This window comes from Scleropages formosus, chromosome 16, assembly GCF_900964775.1.
Source record: "Scleropages formosus chromosome 16, fSclFor1.1, whole genome shotgun sequence".
Taxonomy (NCBI): Eukaryota; Metazoa; Chordata; class Actinopteri; order Osteoglossiformes; family Osteoglossidae; genus Scleropages; species Scleropages formosus.
This window is the reverse complement of record NC_041821.1, coordinates 2,762,381-2,790,250: the sequence shown is the minus strand read 5'-3', so window position 1 is coordinate 2,790,250 and position 27,870 is coordinate 2,762,381. Positions and strand designations below refer to the sequence as shown.

At 48.9% G+C, this 27,870-nt stretch overlaps 1 protein-coding gene across 2 annotated transcripts; it reads left to right on the top strand.

The window, feature by feature from the left end:
* Positions 1 to 27,870, top strand: LOC108924539 (protein WWC2-like). 2 transcript variants are annotated; one of them, XM_018735994.2, is made up of 23 exons: positions 1 to 270; positions 9,132 to 9,241; positions 12,134 to 12,337; positions 12,459 to 12,535; positions 12,657 to 12,736; positions 13,822 to 13,951; positions 14,054 to 14,197; positions 14,704 to 14,777; positions 16,217 to 16,459; positions 17,120 to 17,209; positions 17,795 to 18,339; positions 18,606 to 18,720; positions 18,865 to 18,945; positions 19,604 to 19,690; positions 21,394 to 21,586; positions 21,670 to 21,825; positions 21,955 to 22,046; positions 22,247 to 22,475; positions 23,466 to 23,636; positions 23,848 to 23,940; positions 24,437 to 24,679; positions 25,041 to 25,168; positions 26,165 to 27,870. In XM_018735994.2, the coding sequence occupies exons 1-23, from the start codon at positions 143 to 145 to the stop codon at positions 26,229 to 26,231; spliced, it is 3,480 nt and encodes a 1,159-aa protein (XP_018591510.1). In that variant the 5' UTR covers positions 1 to 142; the 3' UTR covers positions 26,232 to 27,870. The 2 variants fall into 2 exon arrangements, with proteins under 2 accessions (XP_018591510.1, XP_018591512.1); XM_018735996.2 differs by lacking the exon at positions 1 to 270 and adding an exon at positions 8,757 to 8,835.

Genomic DNA, 27,870 nt, shown 5'->3' with positions numbered 1-27,870 from the left:
CCCGTCATGTCCGTCCGGGCTGTTGGGAACTAAGATGGAGGACTGGGCGAAACGGAACGCGAGTCTGTACGGACTTCTATAGCTCGACGAGGCGGATTTGCGGTTCCCTTCGGACTTATGGAGGAACTTGTGGAAGCTGACGATGCCTAGGAAGGGGAACGGACAGCTGCCGTTACCGGACGGCTGGGAGGAGGCGAGGGATTACGACGGGAAAGTGTTTTATATCGACCACAACACGAGACAGACGAGCTGGATCGACCCGCGGGACAGGTACGAGCGAGAAGAGCTAACAAGAAAGAGTGATAAACAGAGGCGTAAAAGAGCAGTAAAGTTGTCCGGGGGAAAGAGTGAGGCGTGTACATGTGTGCGGTAGCGCCCGAGTGCCCCCCCCCCTTCCCCCCGGTGCCTTCCACACCCTCCCCGTCTTACGTACGAGCGTGTCGGACCCTCCGCGGCGCTCGGCTGCGAAGCGCGGGGTCTCGCGGCCTCGCGCCACTGCTGTGACTGCCACTGCACTGGCGCGCGCGCCGCGCTCTAGGCTATAGGCTAGCGCTCTCGGAGCGCGCTCAGCGGTTTGTGTGTGTGCGAGCGTGTGTTTCTGGAAGGCGCTTGGGGGGGGGCTTGTTCTGGTCTGCTTCGGAGTTCCGTTGGAGATATTTAATGGAAAATAATATTATTTATGTGCAGGTTTGGGGTCCGCTGGCGGCACATTGAATTCGCCTCAGGACAGGAGTGAGTCAGAGACGGAGTGGACGGCGCGTTGGCGCGCGAGACCCCGAGAATCAGATGCAGATTTAAACCAGTCCTGCAGCGTTCAGAAAGCCCAAAAAAAGAAACCCAGCAACTTTCAGCAAAGTCGAGCAGCGCTCATCCTTGTAAGCACTCGACTCAGGACAGGCAGTGTGTTCTTGGGCTTTATTTCTCCATCCATTGTTATGAGGCGGTGGGACGCACGCTGACGCTGCTGGATGGTGTTGCTGCGATTTGTGAGAAGCTGCTCGGTGTTTTGACCATTGTTGACTCTCGTTAATTGTTTTTGGACACTGTTGGACTTTGCTGGATGCTGCTGGACACTGCGACTGCTGCATGTTGGATGCTGCTGTGACTGTCCATTGTTGTTCGCTGTTCATGTTGGACTTTTGGCACTTTGGTCATTGTTGACCACTAATTGTTGTTGTTGTTGGGCACTTGTGGACATTATATTAGTTCCTTTGGACTTAGTTGACTTTTGTTAATCATTATTGGGTGCTGCTGGATGTGGCTGGAGCTCCAGCAGCCAGTGGTCCACCTCAGGTGGACGCCCACTCCAGCTTAGACTGAGGGATTGTGGAACCACGATGCCTTTCCACTGCAGTCAAAATACACTTTTGGCCTCTTCCTCCGACCTCCCCCCTACTGAAAACAAACTGTACTCTGAGGTGTACCAGGATAAGTAGTTAGCGTGAGTTCAGGTTTCCTGAAGATGCACCATGAGGGTTTGTTGTACCACCTAGCTCTGTGCATTGTGGTTTGGAAGTTGTGGAGCCCTGGATGAAATGGGAGAAAGTTGTCCAAGTGGTGAGGTGAATGTCTGCAGTTGGTTGGCGGTCCACTGCTAGGACCCTGCTGGAGACAAGGAGATTGTGGATGCCAGGGTGCTGTTGTCATGGAGACCCTCTAGACTCAACTCCAGGGAGCTGGGTGGTGACACAGTGAAGGTGGGCATTTGGGATGGGATTCCAGTTGAACGAAGGGATGGGTTGCAATGGATGGGTGAAGGCACCAGTACAACAGTTTCAGTGGATTCCACAGCTCTGTGTCTTTGTTTTTTTTTTTTTTTTTTCTCTCCCCCCCTTTGCCTTTCCACAAGAATGGTCTGTTTTGCATTGGGGTTGTAGCGGTGTGAACTGGCCTGAGCGTCACACACGTATGTTTGTGTGAAATGCATCGTACTGGTCACACCTGTCACAGTTAAGCAGGTATACGATACCACAGATATAAGTGCGGTGTAAAGCGTTCTTCTGGAAGCCGCGCCAATTAGCCTGCTGCGTAGGTAAATCAATTAGGCTGTTTGCTCAGAGCGACCTCCCCTCATTCAGGCGGCCTGAGTGTGTGTGCTCTGTACACTCTGCTCCGTCACATCTCAGTAAACACTTTTTTTTTTTTTGCGAGCTGCTTTGTGTCACATGTAGGTACTCTTCTCCGCTGCTTATCTGTCCTCTGTGTTTGACGAGCCTGAATGTTTCCTCAGTGTTACACGCTTTGGCGTCAGTATTTTCCCTCTTCAGCAATCGATCGGTCAGTGATGCTCCAGTCCTGAAAACTCTCAGATGTAGGGGTGTTCTTCTGTTTTTGGAAGGCCCAGTGTTTCATTATCAGTTGGGGATGATTTTTGTCCATGTATCTATGTGTGATGTTTACCAGAACTGTCCAGGTTAGGAGCCTTCCTCATTATCACAGCTGAATTGAAACACTTAGCCTTTTAATTGCTTTGTAGAACTTCACCAGTGCTGCCCACGTCTAGACGCGACACCTTGCACATATAACGCATGACTCCATGGTATAGGCTGTGACCTCTGTCTGGATTGTCATGGTTTTCACTCCACCTGTAACAACGGTTTTGATATGGTGCATATTGGTTTCTTTGCTGTGCTTCGTTATTTTATTTCCTTAGCATGCACAAAGAGGCATTCATAGGAAGTAGGATTTTTTTTTAGAGCAGCTGGTTGTAGTTAATGGTGTCTAGCAGCAGGACCTCTTGTTTGTGGTGTCAAAGCTTTACAGTAACTTTCAGTATTCTGTGTGAAATGAAGATGTTCTGTATATACAGCAATGACATTATTTTAACTTGGAGTTTTGTCACATCAACTGGTTTTACGGTAATTTTTCCTTGGATGTTGGACCAGCTTTTAATACCACATTTAAGTTTTATTAAATGTGGTTGTTGGTAGCCATAAAATTTGAATTAAATTCTCCACGTCTTCAGTTTTTTCCAGAAGGTCTATTTTTATAATTAGTAGACGGTGAACACTGATCACATTAGTCAGGAAAGTCTTCTATAGCCTGCTCACTGCATTCAGGCTGAAAAGCTGGTCCACATTGTCTTTGTTGGTCCTGAACAAGTGAGGAATGTGGCTTGTGGTGTGATCAGCAGTGCACAGCTCTGCAGGGGGCCATGTGGCGTTGGTATCTGTGGTGCACCCCAGGGTATGTGTTTTTGGTTTTTGTCCAACAGGTCACTTCCATGTCCTGCAGGCTTTCTGTGCTTTTTAGCTCATACTGTTAACTACTTTCAACTCCTTGCTTCTCTGTGAGTTCACCAACACCAGTCCTTGGGTCCTTGTTGTTAACATGGGCAGTTATTCCACAGACACTGTGGTGCAGGTGTGTGAAGTGTCAAGTGATGGAGATGCCCGAGTTGTGACTTTTCCAGAGGTTGGGGTTCGTCTTGGAAAAGGTGAAGAGTGAGTCTAAACCCTCTTTACACGAAAAGGTGCCCTGTTCAGTATTCAGCGGAAGGACTGCAGGTTTCTGTTCTGCCTCGGCTCTAGGATAGTTTTGTTGGCATGACAGTTTGTGGATGTCATTACAGTGGGTGGGAGGGATTTGTACGGGCAGGGAGACCACTGCAGTAGGTTTTGATTCCCTGTGGCTCCTAGGTGGGAAGTGTGCATATATCCTACTGTGGGAACCCAGTAGTTCTAACCATGAGGCAGAGAGAGAGAAGTATGGTGGGGGGAGGTAAACAGTAGCGCTATGGTTTGGATCAAAATTCGGTTTAGGCCTATGGTTAAAATGTCCGGAACTTAGTCTTCTGAAAAATGCCCCCGGGGCTGCACATTGAGAAAATCTCACCATGATGGTCCAGTCACTTTGTTGTCCAGCAGAAGCTGTCAAGAACCAACCTGCGTTCATCTTGATTGCCTGATAAGAGGCCCCTTTAATCGGAGCCGAAGTCGTTCTCTCGGGCTGTCCAGCCAGCACCGGCAGACAGCTCCGATGTGTTACTTCAGCTTGATTGCGGGGCATAATCTCTCAGTCATGGGACTGGTTGGACTCAGGCCTCCTGCTTGCGGCGCCTGCAGATCAGTGTGAGATGGCCTCACACAGCCGTCTGTCTGCGTTTATGGCTTTACCCCGGCATTTTGTTAGAGGAGGGTGCAGTGGATATTTTCCCCTACGTCGCTATAGCATTGAGGCCCCCCTCTTGCCTTCTGTTGCTGCAGATATCCCAAAGCTGGCAGCAAGGTGAAAGTGACATCAGCGGAAGTGAATGAGATGATGAGGTGCAGAAGGAAGTGGGCCCTGGCTAGTTCGTCTGCAAGGGAATCTCTCCCATCTTTGGAATCCGTGGAATTGTCTCGTAAATCGTGAACAATCCGGCATTCTCGCTGGTATGTGTAACATGGACTGCTTTTGGCATGAGGATGTAAACTGAAAGTCTATAAGGGACCAAGGTCAGACTGCCCTTTTTTTTTTTTTTTTTGTTCCACTTTATAAAAGTTTTTTTTTTTTATGCCCTTATACTGATTGACCCACATGTACACTGTTCCCTTTTTTGATTTAGAGCTTTTAATTTCTCCAAAGCACCCAGCAAGTTGGAGAAGAAAAAAGGTGTAGCAACAAAGCTTTAGAAATGGAACAAATTATTCAATTAGCTGTCTATAGAAGTGACATGCAGATAGCAGATACATGGATAATCATAGCAGATGGTATTGGACTCTTTTATGTAGGTCTTAGGAGAGAAAAGGGTCTGAAAAAGATGGGTTTGAGACCCTTGTCGAATACTTGAGAGACAGAGGGAGCTCATTTCACAGCATAAAAATTTCAGTTTTTACATTTAATCCATTGCAATGGCTGCATAAATGATTTAATTTCTATGCTCAAGAGGGCGATGATAAAACGTCACATGAGATTTTAATTTAACTCTTTAGCCCAATATCTAGTGTAACACCCTCGCTGCCTGCTACCCTGTTTTTTTAATAGTTACAGACATGTCTCTTAATCAGTACAACTGACTGCGCCGTTGCACTACAAGGGGATTCCTTGTTTGGGGCCAAGTGGATCCAGATGATCTGTCCTCCGAACTAAAGCTTGGACACACTCCATCCCCCAGTGGTCTCCATGGCAACCAGGACCTGTAAAGTAGAGGCATCCTGGCAGATGGGGTGAGACAGTGGGGAGTGGTCAGGGATCTTTCTCTCTCTTTCTCCCGCTCGCCAAATCTGAAGTCTCGGTGACCAAAAACACCAGATTTATAAGCCCTGGGAGGCCATGGGCCCTCTGCATTCCACCGCGGAGCTGCCTGTGGTTGGAGAAAGGCAAGATTTACCCCCACCGAATGGCCTGGCACTAGAGCCAAAAATGTTGATTTAGAAGAGAAGAGGAATAGATAAAATTCCTTCTGTACGAGTTCCCTCGTATTCTTTTATCCTTACTGCTTAATGGGGCTTGACACATTTTAATAAGGGGGAATTTGTAAAGTTCTGCATGAACACAAAGGATTCCTCCCAGCCCACAGTCATGTAAAAAGTGATGTAAATCACATCATTTGAAAAGTGCTGGCATCTGTGCACGAAGAGAGCGCGAGAGAGAGGGGTCCCGGGACAAAAACAAGGCTGGGCAGTAGCCATAGGAACGGCAAGTGCGCTTGGCAACCGTAACTTGCGCCCATCACCCCCTCTCAGCCTTGCGGGTGGGGGGTGGTGATCGTCTGACTGTATCAGAACTAAATAGAGAAATCAGTGAAAGATCCTTTTTATATTATTTGTTCATTGAGTTTTTCGAAGTGTGGGCTATAATGGAGCTGACATCTGCTCACCGAATTTCAAAATGAGCTGGTTGAAAAAGCATCAACCATCAAGGGGGCAAAACGACACGGCGAAGCTGCGGCACATATTTCAACACGCATAAACGTGTTTACCGTGTTTTTGCGCTGCCTCGGCATTGAGCGGCCTGCTGGGACTAAATCTGACTACAGATTTTGTGGTTGGAGTTGTTGCCTAGTTATGCAACATGGGCTAAATGATCTCCATGGCTACTTCAAGACATGGGAAGATAATGCTCCACCGCTCGCTCTGAGTTTTTTTTTCCTTCCCCTCCCCAGCCAGGGTGATAAACTTGCTGTAAAGTTTTATGAGAATGCACTCAGTGTCTTTAATTGGTGTCGATCTTGAATTGATTTGGTGTGTAAAGGCGTGCGGTTCGAGGTGTAATGGAAGTCATATCTCGGATGGTTTTGCTCCCTTGTCACAGTCTGCCGAGAAAAACGTTACGAGTACAGAGAGAGTGGTTTGTGCACGTGACCATGCACGAGGGCTTGTTTCAAATTAACTTCAGGAACATGGTTAAAGATGCCAACCTCAGGGTTAGAGTAAGCCCAATTCCAAAGCTGCAGGATCCCAGGAGTCCTTGCAGCTGTACTTAATAATGTAGTTTAGGACATTCCTGACCTGAATTAGGATGAAAATGTCAGTTTAAATGAGTTTTATAGTTTAGTTTACGTAAAGCAAAATGATGATGCTAAGATCCATTGTGTTGCATCTGCTGCATGTTAGTGCCAGATATCCTGTAGACAGTGTAGTTCAACCCACCTGCTGCTGGCATTTGTAGTGAACATGCTGAAGGTTAAATGACCAGATTTACTTTATATGCACTTATTGCTGGGATATGGGTACATGTTTCAGAAATATTTTCGGCAAGCAGCGTGTCAAATGCACTAGAACTCGATTTATCGGAGATATGTGTTTCCTTTTTTTGCGCTTCCAGCAATTACCTTTTTGGCTTTCCTCATTGTTTTATTGATTTGTGTTGTAATCGCTGTGTTGATGCAGGTTGGTATGATGAAAATGAATGACATTTAGTGCATCAGAACTGGTGGAGCAGCTTCAGGGGCTTTATATTGAGAATGACATTTATGTGACTTCATTTTGCTCTTAATTTTCAGAAAAATCAATTGTTAAATTTGTTTCATCGAGTTGGGCTGAACATCTGAATGTTGTGCTAATGCTATGCGATGAAAGCAGCCAAGCTCAGTGTCGCACTGAGGGATACCTTGCCCCAAACAGCCCTCCTTATCTCTGGCTCCCGTGTCTGTGGAGACGGATCAGGTCGGTGCCGTCAAACACTCTGATAGCTTATCAGGCCACCGGTGCGGGACAGCCGCCTTTGTGTGTGCCGCTGATTAGCCTTGGGAGGGCCGATAAGACGTGATTTCCCTCCTTTACGACGGCGCTGTTGTTTGGAGTGGTGGTCTGAATGGGCCAGGCTTTCATGAGTGGGCAACGGCTCTGTCATGTGGGCTGCTGAGACGTGCTCCTGGAGCTCATGATGAGCCTGTCAAGGGCACCACGAGGAGGTGGCAGCCCCCATCGGGCCTCAGCTCAGTACGACATTGAAGAGAGACCTGCCAATGGCTCTGACTAAGGATTTAACATGTCCATTATCGAGGACCTGGTGAGGAAGCTACACGTATGAATTGTATTTCTAGCCTTATGGGGCCCAGCCTGGTTTGCTTGTTTCCGCAGCCACAGATTGAGGAATTCTCTCCACCCCTTGAGCACATGTACCTTTCACTTGGAGGTGTGAAATGTTGTTAGTTTTTGTCCCTTTCCCCCAGTCGAATTGCAGAGCCGCTGCACTACATCGCCTCCTTCTTTTGGAGGGTCTCGCTAGCATGGCATTGCAGCGGCAGGCACTGTCCAAAGGGGTGTCTTTATACATCACTCATTAGGAGCTGTGCTCTGCGTTCACCCGCTGTCCGATCATGCAGCGTGCAAAGGGCGCACACTCTATTGCTACGGCAACTGCGTCTGTCGGCCTTGCCGACTGGGCATTCCTGGCATTCCTGCTGTCTAATTTTTAACGTTTATGGCGAACTGTTCAGAGCTGAGCGTGCATTCTTGGCTGCCTGCCCCCCCAACCCATGCTCCCTCGCTTGCAACAGGGAGCACAAGGTCACAGATTTATGTCCTCGAACACGGACCTGCTGTTGTCCCTTTAACTACAAATGGATTGAGGTGGAAATTAAGAGCAGTGCTGAACTGGACAGGAGGAGGTGCCATCTTAAAGCTCCAGGGTACAGTGGGATATTTAAGAATAATAATTTGGATAAATCATTTGGAATTATCTTGAGTTTAAACTTATTTTTAATTTAAATAAATCAACTTCATGATGCGCATGTGCTTGTATACTGAAGTCAAGTTGTTTCTGCTGTTACTTAGGGGTTTCTTTTATGTAACCTTCATGAAGCTGCACCCTAAAAACAGCACAAACAAAAAATCCCCATGTTTTGTTAGTGCTGTGAGAATTAGAATTGATGGCATTTTTGTTTGTCAGATGATAGCCTGGGGAGGGGGACTGCTATGATGTCACTTATCCCCCATACAGCAGTGTCAGGACCCAAAGTAGAGCTTATTCTTTAGTGCTGTGTTTGTGTTAATGTGGGTCCAACTTCATGGAGCTCTGTGCGCGCTACACGTGCGAGTGTGGTGAACTGAAGGTAATGGACTCGATGTCCTTCTCACTTGCCAAGTTCGATGACTTGCAGGCATGCATTTTTCTGACTGCTTGAGTGGATGTTGTGTTGCCACCCAGGCAAGAATTGCACACCTCAGATGCCAGCCTTGCTGTAGTCCTGTAGTCCAAGGCTTCTTAACCAATAGGAAGGCTATATGCTCCATTTTAATTCCCTCCCTCCAGGAAATTACTTGCTTCATTTAACATCCATTTGCATTACATCTGCAGGCTTCTCAGTGTGGTTTAATTACCCAGGCATCCTCTCAGAATGTTGTTACAGGTCTGCAGTTTACCAAAAGTTTACTGGGACCAGCTCACAAAGGAGATTATGAATGTAAGGTATGTGTGGCTGTAGACCTTATGTCCTCACCAAAGATCTGGAAGCTAATAAAGAGGTCAAAACTCGTATTCCGTGAAGTCCTGGTCCATATAGTCACCTTCGTACTCACTGCTGCCATGCAGCAGGAACCAAAATCTCAGCAGGTGACCCAGCAGCTTTTGCATCATGTTCTGACTTTATTGGTGGTCCTTGTAAGAGCTGACTTTGGGCCTGTTGGGCTGCAGGATGTCATGATGAGACTGTTAGCAAGCTAGGGCTTTAACCATATCCTTTCCACTTTCCCCCATTCCCCCAGACTGACAAAGCCCTTGTCGTTTGCGGACTGCGTAGGCGATGAGCTGCCGTGGGGCTGGGAGGCCTCCTACGATCCTCAGATCGGCATCTACTACATCGACCACATCAACAGTGAGTTCTCTCTCCACCGAAATGTAAACTCTAATTTTATCTCTCAAACCAACATCTACTGCATCAAGGTATCTTTATACCCAACTGTCTGCATACCCTTCAGTTGTCAAACCAGCATCTACTACATTGAGTGTGGTCATCCCAAATGCCTTGTAATCCTGCAGCTCGCAAGATAGATTGATAAAATCTGTACTAATCCCAAAGGAAATTGCACTAATCAGCACGTACTACATTGACTACTTGACCTGTGAGTCTTGGGAACAGAATAACACAATGAACAAATGATTAGTTTTGATATGAGGTTGGAAGTGCAGTTTGATAAATCTGCCCTGCAGTGGGTGTTTCTGTCATTGTGTAAGTTAAGATGCCAGTCACGGAAACACCAGGGGCCCGAAAACAATGCATAACAGAATGTGTTTGTTTAGAAGACTATTCTGAAGAGACTAATGTCTTTTACGCTTTTACACTCACAAGCACACACTATTACAGTGTGTACATGTGTTAGTGAAGGATTGCGCATGAGGTGCAGTGTGCTTCAGGAGCTTCTTAGAATCAAACAAATATTCAAAGCGTCCCTGCACTACAGCAGGGCTCATTTCCGTGTGCCGGAATCCTCCGTTGTCAAATTAATTTCCCATCACTTTCCCCAAGAGTTGCATATTTATCACTTCGTGTAATAAAGGGAAGTGTGAATTGTTAAGAATGCAAATACATAATTTCCATTTGATTGTTATGTATTATTTGTTTAGATCAGCTACCTCATTTCAAGGGTGAACTATTGCTTACTAACCACATACTATTTACCACTGAACACCAAATGACTAACAAATGGTATCCTAACTCTGACTGCACATTGTGAAAGAATGCCTTTTCCCCATTTGGGGAGAGAAATGGTTTTATTTTCTGGTTATCAAAATTGAATTGCAGTGAGATGAATACATTCTCCACAGCTGAAAACATTTTGCTTCTATCCTGGGGAGCCTCCTGTAGTTAAAACAGTATAGCTTTGTTTATTGTCTTTCTCCCTCGACACCACAAACACATTCGACTTCAAGCAGCCGATGGGAACATTTTTATAGACTTGAGGACACTTGTAGACCTCATTAGCAGAAATTGCCCAATAATACTTACCCCTCCACTGCTGCACACACCCAAGTTGCTAAATCTCATGACAGCAAACATGTGAAGTGTATAAATGAGCTAATAGAGTGCAAAATACTTTTTACATTTAAATTGCATTCCTCTGACATATACAGTGGGCCTTACTGAACTACTTTCAATGATTTACCCATTTATACAGCTGGGTAATTTTTACTCTGTCATTTCAGGGTAAGTGCCTTGATTAAGAGTAGTACAACAGGAGCAGTTTACTGCATGTTTCTGTTAGTACTTGTCCAAAACTTGTGGATGGACACACATTCATGTTCACTTGACTGTTCTTTGCCTCTTTGAAATGCCGCATAGGTGGTTGGTGAAGACAGACCACAATCCGCATGGTCTCGCTTGGACCCTCACATGGATGATGGGCTATCCAAAGGGTTAGAGAAGCAAGATGCTTCAGTAAATTACCTGTGGGGTCAGATGATTTTTTTTGACTCCGTCTGACATTACTGACAGGTGGCAAGACTTGTGCCCCAGGTCACCTATTCTCCCTGTCTCTCTGGTCCTTGGTCTTCTTGTCATGGTCCACAAGGTTGGACCCAGGACCCTCACTTGAACAAAATGGTTTAATGATTCTTCACTGTTCCATGAGTTCATGAGACCCCTGGACTGAGGTTCTCGCATGCTTTAACCATTAGTGGGACAAGTCATAGTCCCCCTGTAGGCGAGGAGCTCTGCAGCTGCTGTGGCCGGGGCTTTTTTGTGTCCTGGTTGCCAGGGCACGCTCGCTGCATGACGGTATTGCTTCCCGAAAGCCGGTTTGTCTTCATAGCAGACAGTCCTCACATTGCTGGTATGCTCAGTGTGTGGTAAAGGGGGTTGGGTCAGGCATGTTTGTGAAGAAACAAAACCTGAACAAGGAGGTTAACCCTCGCTCCACCTGAGCACGTGGTGATGAGCAGCGTTCGGTGTTGGGTTCGAGAGAGGGAGGTCCCAGCAGTGTTCTGATAGATATGCTGACATGGGCATGCTCTTCCTCCTTGTTTGAAATTGGAGCTCTTTCTTCATTTCCCACAGAGAGATCCCTACCTTACTGTTACTTTGTATTTTCTGCTCTTCAGAAACTTAAAAGAAAGAGTTGTGACTGCATTGAACGTGTTCTGGGTGCAGCTGAAAGGGGGTGTGTGTTCTGTGCAGTTTTGGTGAAATACCATGGCAGCCATTTGGAGTTATTTGTATTGCATCAATTATTAACCACTGTGTAGGAACACAATTTGTGAAAGTTGGTAGGAGCTGCTTTGGTTATAGTGCAGAGACTTGTGGGTTTCACGGTGGTCAAGGAACTGCGCTTCACAAGGCATACAACTCAAGACTTGGTGAAATGAGATCACGGGTCCATATTTCCCCATTTTTATTTATGGCTATAGAAGTGACATTTCATTTACATTTGTTTAGCTGATGCTTTTCTCCAAAGCAACTAGCACTGTTAAGGTACTTACAATTATTTACCAACTTATACAGCTGGGTAATTTTCACTGGAGCAATTTTAGGATAAGTACCTTGCTCAAGGGTACTACACCCAGAGGTTGTAGGGATTCAGCAGCTTTGAGGGACACGGAGTTCATTCCATCAAATTGGTGTCAAAGCTGTAAACCAATGGACTTTGTACTTAAATGCCTGCATCTAAATTAAGTCTTTTCTTTGTCCCAAAGCGTACATACCAGAGAATGTAATGACCAGAGAAGGTTTTGGCAGTGTCTGTAGTGAGTGTTGCACCCTCATCCCCTACAGAGACCACCCAGCTGGAAGACCCCCGTAAACAATGGCGCATGGAGCAGGAGCGCATGCTGAAGGAGTACCTGTCGGTGGCACAGGACGCACTCCTTGCCCAGAAGGAGCTCTACCAGGTGAAGGAGCAGAGGCTGGCGCTTGCACTGGACGAATACGTCCGCCTCAACGATGCTTACAAGGAGAAGTCCAGCTCGCGAACCAGCTGTGAGTACCGCAACCTCTGATTGGCCACCAGGCCTGTCACTCATAAGGCTGTTTTACATAAAGGAGACTTGGGTGAGCTTGAGCCAGCCCACTGCTGTAACACAAACCTGTCCTTGTCTAGTGTTCTCAGGATCCTCATCAAGCACAAAGTATGACCCAGACATCTTAAAAGCAGAAATATCAACAACAAAAGTCAGAGTAAGTCTTTCCTCTTGTCCGAATATACTGCAGTATGTTTTCTTTCCTTGGCTGTTTCTGAAGCTGATCTCATCCTCTTTGTGCATGTGTGTGTGTGTGCACATGGGTTTTGCTTTTGCAGGTGAATAAACTGAAGAGAGAGCTTTCTCAGATGAAGCAGGAGCTCCTGTACAAAGAACAGGGCCTTGATACCTTGCACCAGTAAGTAGCCGCCATCGTGTTGCGGTCAGTGCTGGACTGTCGTGCTCTCCGCAGTCTCCTTTAAATACCTTCTTGTAAATGGTCCCGAAGGCAAAGGAATTAATTGGTCAGTATTCATTCTGACAGCGACCAGTACATCTGCATGTGAGCTATTGCATTGTCAGGGTTGGTCATTGTTTGCTTTTTTCTTTCCTTTTTTTTTTTTTTTTTTTTTTAAGACAAAGTGGCACTTAGCTTTAAGTATTAACGAGGATGTTCTCCAACAGCCCGCATTCTAATTATGAAGGCATCAGTCAGCACAATTAGCATAGAAGCTCGTTAGGAGGATGTTGGATCAGGCACCCAGGCAGTCGAACTATGGCTACACGGATGTGGGCCGCAGCCTGGAGACTGCGGTCAATCCTCTTGCTGTGGAGTGACCCTTTGAACCAGAGCATGACTGGCAGGCTGCCAGCAGCACAGCCGTTCAGAATAGCAGTTCCACCAGCGCTCACCCTTGGCCAGATTTTTCTGTTCACTTTCCATCCCGTGTATTAATATTTCACTCCTTTGTTTGAACTGCGTGCCTCTGCCGAGGTCAGATGGTTTGCGGTTTAGGCCTTTTGAGCAGCCTGTGGGCTGTCAGTCATACCCCTCCTGACCCCCCCGTTCCGCATGGACGCACTCCACTACGGCCAGCTTGTCAACGCTAATGCTCGCCCCGCGACAACACGTTAGGTGGTCAGCCGGGCGTGATGGCTGCCGCAGGGCTGGAGCAGGCCCTCGGCCCAGGAGTTCAGGTCTGGAGCGGAGAATTGAGCTGTCACTCAGGCCTGGGGGTGGGGGTGGGGGTTTTTTCCACCGGCGAGGTGCACCCTGCTCTGTCGGTCTAAGGCAACGGTCAGTGCTTAGCCGTGTGGGGGGAGACGCGCGGGCACTGATCTCAGTTCTGAAGGCCCAAATCTCTTGTGGCCGCAGAGGGATTGAAACAGTTGGATCAGAAGGCGGAATCGACCTCGAATCCATGGGATTCAGTGTTAAAGGAGGGATAAAAGATCAGTGGATGGGAGGAACACAAGAAGGATGGTTATGGTTTTGCCTTGTAGAATTGACCAAAAGATGTGCGGTGGCCAGAGTGGCTACCGGCTGAAGGAGGCCAAGGCTGTGGTGAACGAGCTCAAGTCCATCCGGAGGGCCATCAGCTCGGGCGAGAAGGAGAAGCTCGACCTCATGCAGGTAAGCGAGGAGGCTGCTGGGGTTTGCTGTCAGCGATCGAGACACTTGTTCACATGTCTAACGTGTGTGTGTGTGTGTGTGTGTGTGGTTGTGGTTGTGCAGTGCCTCGCCAAGCTGAAGGAGCGCTTCCACTCTGAGCAGAGTATGGGTCACTCAGAACCGGACCTGCGAAGGGTGCAGCCTTCCAACCCGACGCTGCCCAGACGCACCCTGGACGCAGGCTCCCAGACCGACATCTCGGGAGAGGTGAGCTCGCTTCGTTGGGTGGCAGGCGAGGAGGTGTTGATGAGCTGGGCCACGTGGCCCTTCTCTGTGTTTTCCTTTACACTCAAACGCTCTGAGGACCTACCCTACCCCCAGGGGTGTGTAAGTACGTGTTTTGCCCCCCAAGCCTACCAAGCACTACGAACACTGAGTACAGGGTCAGAATGGGAAATAATCGGCTTATCGCTTAGTGTGCGGGCCGTTTGAGGGCCGGCTCTGTGCCTCACAGCTGGAATGCTAATTGGACGTGGTGGGGGCAGCAGGGATGGGGGGAGGGATAAGTTAGGCCTGCTAATAGCATTAAAGCCACTCACTTGCGAAGCGCTTCCATGTGATGTTTTGCCCACCACCAGCCTGGTGGTTCCAAAGTGCGGAGAACGCAGAGATCAGGCCAGGGCCGTGTTGACCGCACTGACCCCTGATTGCTGACAAAAAGGCAGCTTCGAACCTCCAAGCCCTGAGTTTAGCTCCCTCTCGTTGTGTGACAGGCCGGGCTGCACAGCAGGTCCACCTTGGCCGAGAAGGCGCGGCTGAGCCTGCGGTACGAGGAGGCCAAGAGAAGGTACCCGCCTGTGTTTTCCTCTGTCTCTGCTCCTCCTTCCCTTGTCCTTCCCTTGTCCTTCCCTTGTCCTTGCCTTTCCACCACTCCCCCCCCGTTCGTTGCTGCGATGCGGGGCGCCGCCCACCCCCTGCACGGGCACCGTTTAGAGGCAGCCTACCATCCCCGCAGCCCAAATCGTGCTTTTGATGCTCACAGAAGAGCACCGAGCTAAAGATGACTCTTTTGAAACATGACTCTTCCTTCCGAACGCTCCCTTTTTCCTTTGTGATGGGCGCTTCCCCGCTGCGGCTGCTCCGCTCATCGGGAGTGAGTCTGTTAGCTTCTTGCCTTCATGAAGGGGCTTCGTCTGCCCACCTCCAACTAGCTGACACTCTCACCTGCCCTCCGTAGCTCGTCAGACCTCGAAATGCTCCAGGTTTGCCTTTGACTCATTTCTCGATTGAGAATTTCTGTAGCTGTAGACGATAATTTATGTGTAGCTTCCATCAGGACGATTAAATATTACATCTTGTGACAGGGAAAAAAACATCTGTATTTGCAGGCTGAAGGATTCAGGATTGAAGCTCGGTTACACAGCGCCATCTATTGGCCATTTTTGGCATCGGTAGGAGCCCAGCACCCTAACGGTGCCTTGTTGGATTTACTGTGCTTCTCCGTCACATCTGTCGATCCTTTAGAGATGAATTCACAAACCAATCCGATTCCTTTGATACTTCTACTGACTTGCTCATTTGCAAAATAAGCAGTTGTGGTCAACACAGTAGGCGCCATCTTAATTAGGCTCTAAATATCTGCATATGTTTTGCCGTATTTTTCCGGATGCCGTTTGAACCAGCCTCAGTTGGTCCTAATGAGCCGGAGGAGAGGAATTTAATGGAAGTGTTTGGAAGGTACAGCACACTGCCTGAACAGAGGGGAGGTGGTGGGCGGAGCAGCCATCCAGCTTGGCTGCCAAGGCCAGAGTTGGCCACAGAGCAGCGCGGCAGCACGTTTCTGGACCCATTAGCCGTGTAATCGTCGGTGAGCGTGACGCGACACCACTGCTACAGCCCAGCCGGGCGCAGGTAAAGCCTTTTACAGGCGCTAATCCCCTGGCTCCCACACGGTAATCCCCACACGTGATGTCCGCTCTGACCCGACAGGTGTTTCTCTGGGAGCCGAGCAAGGGAAGCGGCAGGTGCATGACACGGCGACAAGTCTCGCTGGAACAGGAAGTTCATTCAGCACTATTTCCATAGTGATGAGCCACAGGTCGAAAGCTGTGGGTGAAACAAGGGCTGAAAGTCCAGTTTGGGGGTCCCTCTGTCTCTCTCCATCCTTCCATATGTCTTCTACTTCACAAGACTGGATCCAAAACTCCGACAGCTGTGCCGGGCACGGCCGTCTCCGAATTCATTAACTGGCTCTGGATATTCCTCTTGTCTCCTGGGCCCGAGCAGCATGGCCAACGTGAAGATTGAGCTGGCAAAGCTGGACGCAGAGGTGTGGCCGGGCGCGCTGGATGCAGAACGTGAGCGCCTCCTGCTCCTCAGTGAGAAGGAGGAGCTGCTGAAGGAGCTGCAGTTCGTCACCCCCCGAAGACGCTCCGCTGGAGAGTTGCAGCGCTTGGAAGCCGAGAGGCTGCGCCTAGAGGAGGAGTTGCTGTGCGTCAAGACCGCCCCCAGCCGAGCCCTGGCGCAGAGGTGAGGGTCACGCCCACTCGTCGATGGCTGTTGCCAAGTGGGGGGAGGCCCTGGGCCCGGACACACTAAGCTAATCAGATCGAGATGGATTGTTCACCATTTGCAGGGTTGGCGCAATACTTAATGAACATTGCGAGGAGTAAACACAGTAGGTTTTTCTCTAATTGCCCTAAATTTACATGCTAATTGCTCAGTAATTATTGTGTTCAGCATGGGGTGCAGCTTATCCATGACGTATGGGAGGGTAATAATGGCAGTAGTGGAACTGGTTGCATTGTTGATTTGGGGGGGGGGTAATTCGTAATTACATATTGTTGCGCTCACACTGATTCTACACATTAGGTACACTGTAACAATCGATAATTATACTGTTGCTTTGCATAATTAATTGCTGTGTAACTGCTTTCGGAACACACTGAAGGCTCTCTAATTTGGGTCTTTATGGTTAACAGTTTGCCAGCGTGAGGTTTATTTTCTTGTCTCCCCCCCCCCCCCCGCCCTTCTACACATAGTAGTGTGGGGAGGATGTCAGTGGGCGAGGGATCGTGGGGCCTCACTGCCAATGGATCGGCCCTTTGTGCCAGGTGTTTTGCCCTTGTTGCGGCAGTGCAATGTTGAACCCCTCTCCACTGACTGTATCGCCCCAATGCCCTCTTTCAGGTTGAAGGTGCAGGAAAGGAGACGGGCTCTGGTGCAGAAGTTGGAGGAGTCGACTCGCTTGGCTACACAGCTGCAGTCCCAACTGAAAAGGTGAGCCTGGACCTGGCTGTGCTAGGGAGGAGTGTGTGTGTGTGTGTGTGTGTGTGTGTGTGTGTGTGTGTGTGTGTGTGTGTGTGTGTGTGTGTGTGTGTGTGTGTGTGTGTGTGTGTGTGTGTTTGGTGGTGGGTGGGGGTAGCAGCTTTCCTCCTGCAGTTGAAGTTGCTTATCTGTCTATTACTGGGTTCATTTGAAAGACTCTGGGGCTGTGTGCGTGTTAGTGGAGAGTAACTTGTACCCCCTCCCCCCCACATAGACCTGGCCATGATGTCATAGTACAGCAGATCACTGCTGTGACAGTGAGCATGCAGCATCTTCCCGTGACCTTGTCTTTATTCTATTTCCAGAACATGTAAATTGTATGCAAACACTGAAAATTAATTAGTTACAGGTTGCAAATGCTAACAAAGTGAAAATTGAGCTGTGCAGACAGGATATAAATAAAAATGTAAGAGCAACTATTCTGTTGCTAATGGGAGTTTGAACAGGTTGTTCTACCACAATGCATCTGGCTTGTGTCTTGGGCTGTGGGCGTGTCTGACTCCATGGACATGTCTCCTCTCATCCCCATCCCAACAGCCTTTCGGCCAGCACCCTGTCAGTGTCTTCTGGCAGCAGTCTGGGCTCCCTGGCCTCCAGCCGTGGCTCCCTGAATGCCTCTAGCCGTGGCTCCCTGAACTCACTGAGCTCAGCGGAGTTGTACTACGGCCCCCCGGAGTCGCCAATCGACCCCGACCGCCAACACAAGCTGGACTTGCTGCTGCAGGATAAGGCGGGCAGCTACGAACCCTCGGGCTCCATTACCACCATCCACGAGCATGAGGTGGTGCGCAGTAGCTGTGGGGAGCCCACCCCTGGACAGCCCCCAAAATCGGTGGCCTCGTTGTCGTCGCGTTCCTCGCTGTCCTCGCTGTCGCCGCCCGGCTCACCGCTGGCGCTGGAAGGAGCCTTCCCATCTGTACGGGACCTGGCCCCCGACTTCGGCGAGTGTGAGGCAGCGGGTGACTTCGTGGGCCTCGCCTTCTTTGCAAGTCGAGCACTGCCAGACCCTGAGGGTGCAGACAGGGAGGGGGGCGAGGGGCGACATCAGGCACCGCTGGCCACACTCCAGGAGGGAATAGCAGGTGGGTGAGGAGGACACCCCCTGGGTGCCATGCGCACTAAATAAAACTTGTATAGAATAAAACTGAACTTTCTGGTTTCAAAATATTGGACAAGTTTTGATGTTGTGTATGTTTCTGTGGAAGCCCTCAAATTCAGTGTAGTCCTGCCATCTGCTGGCTGTTTGATTAGCAGCACTGAGGTGAGGCAACGGTGGGCGGGGTCCAGGGGTTGCACGGTTTTATGATTTTTCTTCTTGACCTGAAACCCCCCCCCACCACAAACACAGACATGGACCTGCAGGGTCGCCCTCTGCTGGAAGACCAGCCAGCCTGTGTGTCAGCTGCTGTTTCCGACGAGTCTGTCGCAGGTGACAGCGGAGTCTACGAGGCATCCCTCAAACGGTGCGTGTCCTGCCATTCATTTCCTCCGTTCCAGACCGCAGTCCATACAAAGAGCGACAACTACAGTTTGCATCGCCTTAGACTAGTGATCTTTTCACCGTATTTTAGTGTTTCTAAGCTGACTGATGGAAGTTGTGCCACCAGGTCCAATGAGGTAGAGGACACAGTCTACACGGAAGAGGAGCTGGGCTCCCCAGAAGTGGTGCAAGTCCAGATGGGGCTCAAGTAAGTCCTGCCTCACATGACCTGCTCCTCTTCTACAGCATGAGCTCCTTTACCCTTACACACCAGCTGTCACACACCAGCTGTGCCCTAATGTCCTTCGTAAGCCCTCCCACACACAGGCCATGTCTTCTGTGCCCATCAGCCATCTCGCTTTCTTTACATGTGTAGCACCTCCCGTCCTTCCTGGTGCCCCTCCCTTTCTGCAGTAAAGAGGCAAACTGCACGAGGCCATTTGAAATAATTGCCCGTATCACTGGAAAGACGGTCTCCGTCTCGAGACATTGACTCCCCTCCGCAATGTAAACACCAGGCAAATGAGTTTAATCTGTCTCAGGCCTGACCTGTGTCCCTATCTGTCGCCACGCTGAAGAAAATTAAACTCCGAATCGGCAGCGTGGCGGAATGCAATCGCACATCGGCACCATTTCAAACCGGGAATGATCTTCTTGCTTAATTAAGTATTTCCATAAGCGGAGATGATAGCTGCACGCCGGCTGCTCGCTGTACCGCTGCCAAAGCAGCAGGCAGGAGCTGTGGGTAATAAGTGTGTGTGTGTGTGTGTGTGTGTGTGTGTGTGTGTGTGTGTGCGCGAGAGAACCTCAGCTAATGTTTTTCTTGTTTTTAGGTGTGTGATGTGTGCTGTCACTCTCCCACACAGGTACGATGCAGCAAACTCCAGCTTTGTCATCGTCGTGATGCAGCTTCACAACCAGGCCTCCCTGCAGGTTCCATTGGGTGCCAAAGTGTGAGTTGTCGCCCGTGGGTGTAGGGTGGGGGGTCGGCAGCTGAGCGAGGTGTTTAGCGAACTCACCCACTTTTTTTTCTTTTTTTTTTTTTTTTTTTTTTTTAAATGATTATTATTATTAAAAAGCTCTCCTGAGGGGGTGTGCCAAAGGCCCATTAGTTAAGGGGCACGTGGACCGGAAGGTTTGTCCTATGTATCATCTCTCTGGTCGAGTTCTTCGCCAGCAGCTGCACTTTGTGTCACTTTTCTGGCTGGAAAAATAGAAATTGAATTAATCTAGTCTTAAAGTCGTGGGCTCAAGAAAGACATGCATGTCGAATTGAACAGCAGGAAGGGCACTTTGAATTCCACACATGCAGAAGCATCGCTAAAAATAAGATGAATCATGCTGCTGGGAAGGAGGGGGTGGGATTCAACTGATAATCCAGTGGCCACCAGCTCTGGCGTCTCCACGGAAACCAGGGTGGACCGCAGGAGGCTGCGGATGGTGTAACACGCACCGTGTGTATCGCAACACCCAAGGATGTGTTAACCATTTCTGCGGCAGGAGGTGGGGCTGGTGTCCCCAGTCCATGGCAGGATTTGCAACAAAATGGACATTGATCGAAACCCCTGGGAGCACCGCTCTGTTGCACTTTGTACCCTTCATTAAATTGTTTCTGCAGTACTGAGGCGTGTGCTGAGTCTGAAGGGGCGTGTCCTCGTAAGCCACATTGAGCTGAAACATCGGCTCGGCAAGAAGTAATGTAGCTAGCGGGTCAACCGTCTGTGTTTGAATACAATGTCGTTCTAAATCCAGGTGTCCTACATAGAGGAGTCGTAAATCAGTGGGAAGGAAAAGTGAGATTGCGCGTAGCAAACGGGACGAGCGGCACGGGAGATTTATTTCCTCAGCCTAGACCCGCTGCTTCAGCTCAATGCGCGTGGAGTTGTGTGCAGACACCTGCACGGCAACGCCAAGCGCCGAGGCACAGGGAGGGACGGCTGTGCTTCTGACGCCATCCAACTTCCCAGTTGATGCACGCGACTTTCCCACAACAGTCAGTCAAGTTACTACTTTCTGAAGGACTTTTGCTGTTTTCAGTCATCTTCTTCACTCATTTTCTTTCTCCAGTTTCACTTTGCAGTGTTGCAGTCTCCTTAATTCAACTCACTTCCACAGTGTCCACAGAGCAAGTCTGGTGTTCCTGAGTATCAGTGAAGAATCCCAAGATGTTTATGGGATGACTGAGTCAGCAAAGCTCATGCAGTGGGACTTTGTAGAGACAGTTTATATTTTTCCTCTCACTGAAATAGTGTAGAAAGTTCTTTTTAAAATACGTCTTCCAAAGCGTTTCTAACCTCTTATAGAGCTTTACCGTTATCTTTGCAGACCAATAAAAGAATTGAGCGATGGCTGCATTAAGATTTCATTAATAGTAACTTTGGAGTTACAAAACAAGACAACAAGCAAGATGTCTGGTCCCAGCAGTGTGTGTAAGTTGAGGAGTCTGTGCGTATAGGAGTCAGAGCAGCGGTTTATGTGACAATATGCTTGAAATGAGAACAGTCCAAGTCTGAATCCCAATGAGAGGAAGTGTATGTTGGAGTCAGATGTTTTTCTAATAAATTTCAAGTTCTTCGATGCAAGTAAAACTAACTCTGGTGTTGTGGAAGCAACTGGAATGCACAAAGTCTCCTGAATTTATCTTCGCTGCCCGCAGGTACTTCCGCGTGGTCCTGCTGCCCTCTCCAGGTGATGTCAGCTGCCTGTTCCGCACAAGGGTTCTGCCCCTAGCTGAATGTGTGGCTTTCAGCGACGTGTTCCGGGCAACGGTGCCACGAGACGAACTTCAACGCAGGACACTCAGGGTGGACCTGTGCCACGTGGGTCCGTCCCGACAGGAGGACTGCCTGGTGGGTGTGGGATCCGATCCGCTCCACGTGTTCCAAGTTCAGTCCGACTTCCGCTGTACAGCCTGTCTCTTCTGGCTTTGCAGGCCGGGGTACACGTTGTCCTGACCAGCCTCCCCCTGTCAACTGACCTCTCCACTCACTGGTATGACCTGCTGCCCTGCAAGAGGAGCAGAGAGACACAGGAGGAGAGGGTAGCGGCCATGCAGGATCCGCGACCCCGTGGGGGTGCCGTCGACCTGGTGGGTCCCCAGGACCCGTAACGCATTTATAAGATTTTACTTTAGCAGAATTACAGTATGCTACATTGTGTGTGTGTGTGTGTGTGTGTGTGTGTGTGTGTGTGTGTGTGTGTGTGCGCTTGTCTACAGGATGCCGTATCAGCTTTGCTTGAACGGACTTCCACAGAGCTAGAGGCTGTGGAACAGAAACTGGCCCAGGAGGAAGGAATCGAGGAGGAATGGTAGTGTCCCGCCCCTCATTATTTGGCAGACCTTTCATTTGCATGCTCCACCCCTTTACATTAGTGCTCTGGTGCTGCCCCTACCCATGTTACTTATGTTCCCAGGCTCCACCTCTTCATCCTCTCATTTATGGGTACTTGGCTTTCCTGTGTGGAGTTTGAAAGCTTTGGGTCACAGTTGTTTTTGACCCCACCTCCAGGCTAGAGTTTGTCGGAGAGAACAGTGCAGAGCTCGCCTTGGGTGTGGAGGAAGAGGAAGTGGAGGGAGAAGAAGCTGGAATGAACATCCCGGACAATTCAGAGGAGTACAGGACTCATGCTGGCCTTTACCGAAAGGAAGTGGATGAAGAAAGACAGGAAGTAGCTGAAGAGGAGGAGCTAAAGAAGTATAAAGAAAGTAACTCGCAGCTGTGTGAAGGACCAACCCTGGTAAGAGTCCCAGGTGCTGAATGACCAGCTGTGGAGCAGCAGACCTCTTATTACGGCAAGAAAGCGTCCCTTCCCTTCGGGTCACAGTTCACAGCCTTAATTTGTGCCTGCTTGTCGAACCAGAGTGTGTGACGGCACAGGGCTGAGCTTAGCTTGCTTTCTCACCGCTCTCTCATCGGGTCCAGTGTGATGCTCCTGTGCGAAGATGCATTCCTCCAGGAGAGATTCGAGGGAAACTCATTATGTGAGGGAAGGAGAGGACTCCATTATTGTCCAAGGTTACAGCTGCTAAATGTGGTCAGATAAATTTCATTAGTGGACAAACAAGGTAATTTTTCAGCACACGGTCACTACCGCACGGCAGCGGAGACCATCGCTCCACTGGCAATTAAAGGTCAGCTTTCCAAGGTCCTCGGTCTCCTTTGTAGTGCATTTTAGCCGGGGGGTAAAAGTCACACAACAGCAGAAACAAACGGGGCATTGGGGTGCAGAGAGTGTTCCACAGCATGCGGGAGAGGAGAGAGCTGCTGGACTCTGCTCAGTTACTGCACCAATGTCAGTACACTGAAAGTGACACACACACACTGCAGCTACAGCCTCCTCCTCACACTCTGAACCAAGTGTCTCTGTGTGTCCTGCAGCTGCAGACATTGTGCACAGCTGCCCAGTGACACTCATTCTCCATCGATGACTACAGGTGTTGTGTATTGACAAGTAACTGCATGTTACTACAGGCATTCTGTACCAAGTACAAGGAGCTGACAAAATAATGGAAACGTGTCTGTGTTGTTATGAAGGACCTAATAAGGAGTGGGACCCGCTTTAATCTGCAGAATGGCTTCAGTCCTTCTTGAAATGCTCTCATACACCTGTCAAGTGAGGTGTGCATAGTGTGTAGATACTGCACCAGTCAACAGAAACAACAGTATGAACAGTGGTGTACAGATATTTAAATGACGAGAAGGTATGAGAACACACCTCTTTCCTCAGCTGGACAAGGAGACGAGCACAGACGACGGCGCAACGGAGGAGGTGGCGGCGGTGGTTCGGCCCAAGGAGCGGAGCGGGCTGGGATCCCGGCAGCAGGCATTCGGCAGGAACAGCATGGTCATGCGCTCACATACTTTCTCCCCAGGGGAGCGCAGCCAGTACATTTGCAGGGTCAGTGCGCCTGTGCCGGACATACCTCTGTCCACTGTTACACCCTGCCAGTTTGCGGTCGATGGCGGCAGCAGACCTGTCTGTCAAATATCATTTTGCAGTTTTTTTTTTTTTTCTTTTTTTGAACTTACTATAACAGCAGTGTAGGAAAATGTAATTTTTCAGCAAATGCATTTAAGAAAACTTTCTCCTCCCTGTTGTGTCTGCGCAGTTGAGCCGAAGCGATAGCGACAGTTCGACATTATCCAAAAGGTCTCCCTTCATCCGGAATGCGTCGGAGAGGCGCAGCCTGCGAGTGAAACGGGTACGTGGAGCATTTCATGGTCAGAGATTAAACTCACCTAAGCCCTTTTCACTGTTTTGTGTGCTTCTTGTCGAATGTGTGTCTGTAGGGGATTTGAGTGTGAATACTGTCATCTTGTTTGTCTTGCTGCGTTAACGCATTGCTGTCTTCGAAGGATTTTATTTTGTGGTGATTTACACTGCTGTTTTTGTTAATCAGTCTTGTGTGCAGGATATTATTTTGAGAGTCAAGGTGCTGAATGTTGTGCACATTTCACCAAATAAGGGCATGATGAAGGCACCCCTAGCTGTGGTAGTTCACGATCTGGGCTTGAGATCATGTCTTGCTCTAAGGAACACAAGTTTGTGGTCCCAGTAACGGTGCTGCTCCTCTGGCCGCGTGCTTTCACTTTAATCCGAACACAGTCAAATATCCTTTGTGTTAGATTGTTGTCACAGTCAACATTGTACTGTAATGTACAATGTATATCATGTTCAACCCCCTCCCCCCCACACAGAGTATCCGGCAGCCCACCCTGCAGCGGTCCGCAGCAGAGCACCCTGGCAGAACCTCCCTGGACCTGGAGCTGGACCTCCAGGCTGTCCGCACTCGGCAGAGTCGCCTGGACGAGGAGTTGCGTCGGCTACGAGAGCTGAAAGCACGACTGGAGGCACTGAAAGCTCGTGGAGAGACGGAGCTGCCGGCCATCGTGCTGGAGGACGAGCGATTCCGCAGGCTCCTGCAGCAGGCCGAGAAGCAAGTCAGTGTGGCTCGGAAGACCTCTGAATATTTGGCATCTTCTGGCCGAACCATCGGACCCACCCCCTCACTATTGCCCTGCCCCCTGACTGGCAGTGTCAGACCACACCCACTTGTCTCCTCCCACTTACTGTCAGGCCACAGACAATCATTGTATCTTCTCCCCTTCACTCTGTCAGATGCATATATGTCCTGTCAGTCTCTTCCTGTGTACTGTGACACCGAGCCCCCTTAGTGTTTGCTCGTCAGACCACACCTTGTTTTCCTCATTGGCTTAATAAATACAGAACCCATTGCCCACATTTGCCTGTCGAGTCGGTGCTGCCTGCTTCCACGGTGTTAACGCACACTTCCTCACGCAGGCGGAGCAGTCAAAGGAAGAGCAGAAGCAGGACCTGAAGGCTGAGAAGCTCATGAGAAAGGCCTCCAAGGATGTGTGCCGGCTCCGCGAGCAGAGCCAGAAGGTGCCGGTGCAGGTGCAGTCGTTCAGGTGAGCCGTCTGGACGGATACCCCGTGACGTGCTGTGCTTGTGTCTCTGCCACGTTTACCGGAGGGGAACACGCTGGCTGCTCTCCCAAACCTGCTGCCTTTCGGCAGTAGCGCAATGCTTTAACCACGGTGTCACTGACTGTGGCTGTTGGGTTTTCAGTGCCAACAGGTGTATGTTGCACACCTCAGGGTTCAGTCCTTCAGTTCCTCACAGCTCACGGATCCAGAAAAAACCTAGCCTGTTCCACCACACCCTGAACACTTATACACTTAATCCGTGTAGGAGAATCGAGGACTTGACCGTTGACCGTGGGCCCCATCTCCTCCAAGGCCGTTTCGTTAATGGGAGTAAAGAACATAGCTCTGGATGCTGTTTTTTTTTTTTTTTTTTTTTTTTTCCTCTCCGTTTTTTTTCTCCCTCTCCTCTCACAAATGTTGTTCAGCCTTAGCAAGGTGAAATGCCCCAGTTACTACGGCGTTGTCCACACTCGCATGCTGTGACAAATTAAGCTTCTCTTTCACGTGTCGGCTGCCGCTTGATATCAGTGTTTCCATGTCACTGCGGAACGAGGACGCGACGCCACAGCCCACGGTTCGCTCTGGCGGCCCTTGAGCTCTCGTTTCCCAGGTAAAGTGGGATTTGCTTTGACTGGCGCAGGGGGACAGGCTTTGCCGTTTTCAGGGCTATTGGGGCCTCGTCGAGTTCTCCAAGGTGCTGCCGAGAGGATTAGACTCATCGCTCGGATGACTTCTTTGGAAATAATAATGTACCGCGGCGTACCCAAGTGCTTTATCCCACATGCATCCCTACCCTCCACCACCTTGCCTCCGATTATTTTTATCAGCATTGTTTGTTGTGGTCGCTTCTTGTGATATTTCATTTGCTCATTTGGTAAGTTGGGGGGAATCTGTGGGGTCTTCTGTTGTGGAGATTTGCATGTGACATTAAAGGAGCATGTGCGTTCTCACTTCCTGCTGTCATTTTTTTCTCTTCAGGGAGAAGATGGCCTATTTCACGCGAGCAAAGATACATATACCAGCACTACCAGCAGACGACGTATGATCGTGTTTTTCATAGCAAATATCAAAAGTATTTTTCCCAACTTGATAGCAGTGTATTTTTAAGACAGAGCATTTCTTTGAATACATCGAACAAAAAAAGAATACAATAGTTTTACACCATAGAAGTATTTGTATAATAAGTTGTAATGGAATATCATGATGTAAAAAAAGGCTTTCTTTTTGAGAAAACCAAAGTAGTAATTGTGGTGCATGTTTGCTAACGATGCATCTGTACAGTTTGAGAAAATGTGGCGCCCATTATTCTGTAAAGTTGGAATGTGCGGAACAAAGCAGGACAGTGGCTGCTGCTGCGCTCTCATGGCTCCCCCTGCTGGAGTGCGCGCGCGCACACACTGCGCTCTGGCTCAGCATCCACAGTGTGTGTACATTGTGAGCAAGTGAATGAGGGAATGAATGAATGAGTGAGTGAATGAGGGAGCAGGGGTTCCGTAGCACCGCCCTGCCTTGTTGAAATCCTGTCCAGCGCTTGGCTCTGCGTCTTCATCCCTACCTGTCAATCAAAACAAGACAAATCTTTCGAATGTATGTTTTGTTATGCTTTTTTTTTGTCGTTACTGCACTGATCTCTGCATCCTTCGGTCTTTTTGGACACATTGCACATTTTAGATAAGCAGCTGTACTCAGTATTCTGTCTTCACCATTGTAATACCCCACCACATCACCACAAGTCCCATTAACTGAAATCTAAATTTTTTCCTATCGATGCAAAAGTTCTGTTTATTCACAGTTGTGGAAACTTATCTCCCGTGTAGCTGAGCATGTTCCAGACCCTGTTCTTTCCCTCTTCTGTAGTAAAATTCCTCAAAGTGTTTTTTCAGAGTAAAATATAACAATGTGAACAGACTTGCAGATCTTTTTTTGAATGGCCATCTTTGGCAGACGGACCGTACGTTCACTGGCACAGCACACATTGGTCATGGAGTGAAGGACACCCCCCCCACCATCACAGTATCACAGAGATCAAAGCATTGGTTTGAACTGTATAAATATTTGTAAAAGTCTTGTGAATCTCTCAAGTTATACACACATATGTGGAGCAGCCCTCTTTGTTGGCACAGATTAGCCAGTGTTGTAGCACAATTAATTTAAAATGTTTTTATTGTTGTTCACTTGTAGTAGCTGATCCATCCAACATTTGATTTTACTGTGCTGGGCAACCTGGAAGCACAAAAAGCTACAGAACAAGCAGTTTATTTTCCGAATGGACCAACGGGTGTGTTTTTTCAAAGTCAGCCCTGTGTCGTTCCTGCAAGATGTCATGCACCTCATCAGCACCGACAGTCCTGTTAAACCCTGGTCCAAATGCTCGCAGACGCTCCGTTTGCACGACGTGCAGCGCACATCTCCCCACATGAGCATCTGCCACCGCCGAGGGGGTGCCAGTCAGGTCCAACGCAATGAACACCTTCTGCCAGACTTCACACACCTCTCTTAAAGCAATCTGTCTTTTTTAAAAGAGTATTTAGCACACAATAATGAAATGAAGGTTTTTCTTGCTTTTTCACTGTGCTTGATTTGTATAATGTATGTAGAGGCCTTAACAGACCATTGTTCTTTCCATTTATTTTCATTTATTTATTTGCCTTATTTATGTTTTCTTTATGTACAGTTGTGTTTTT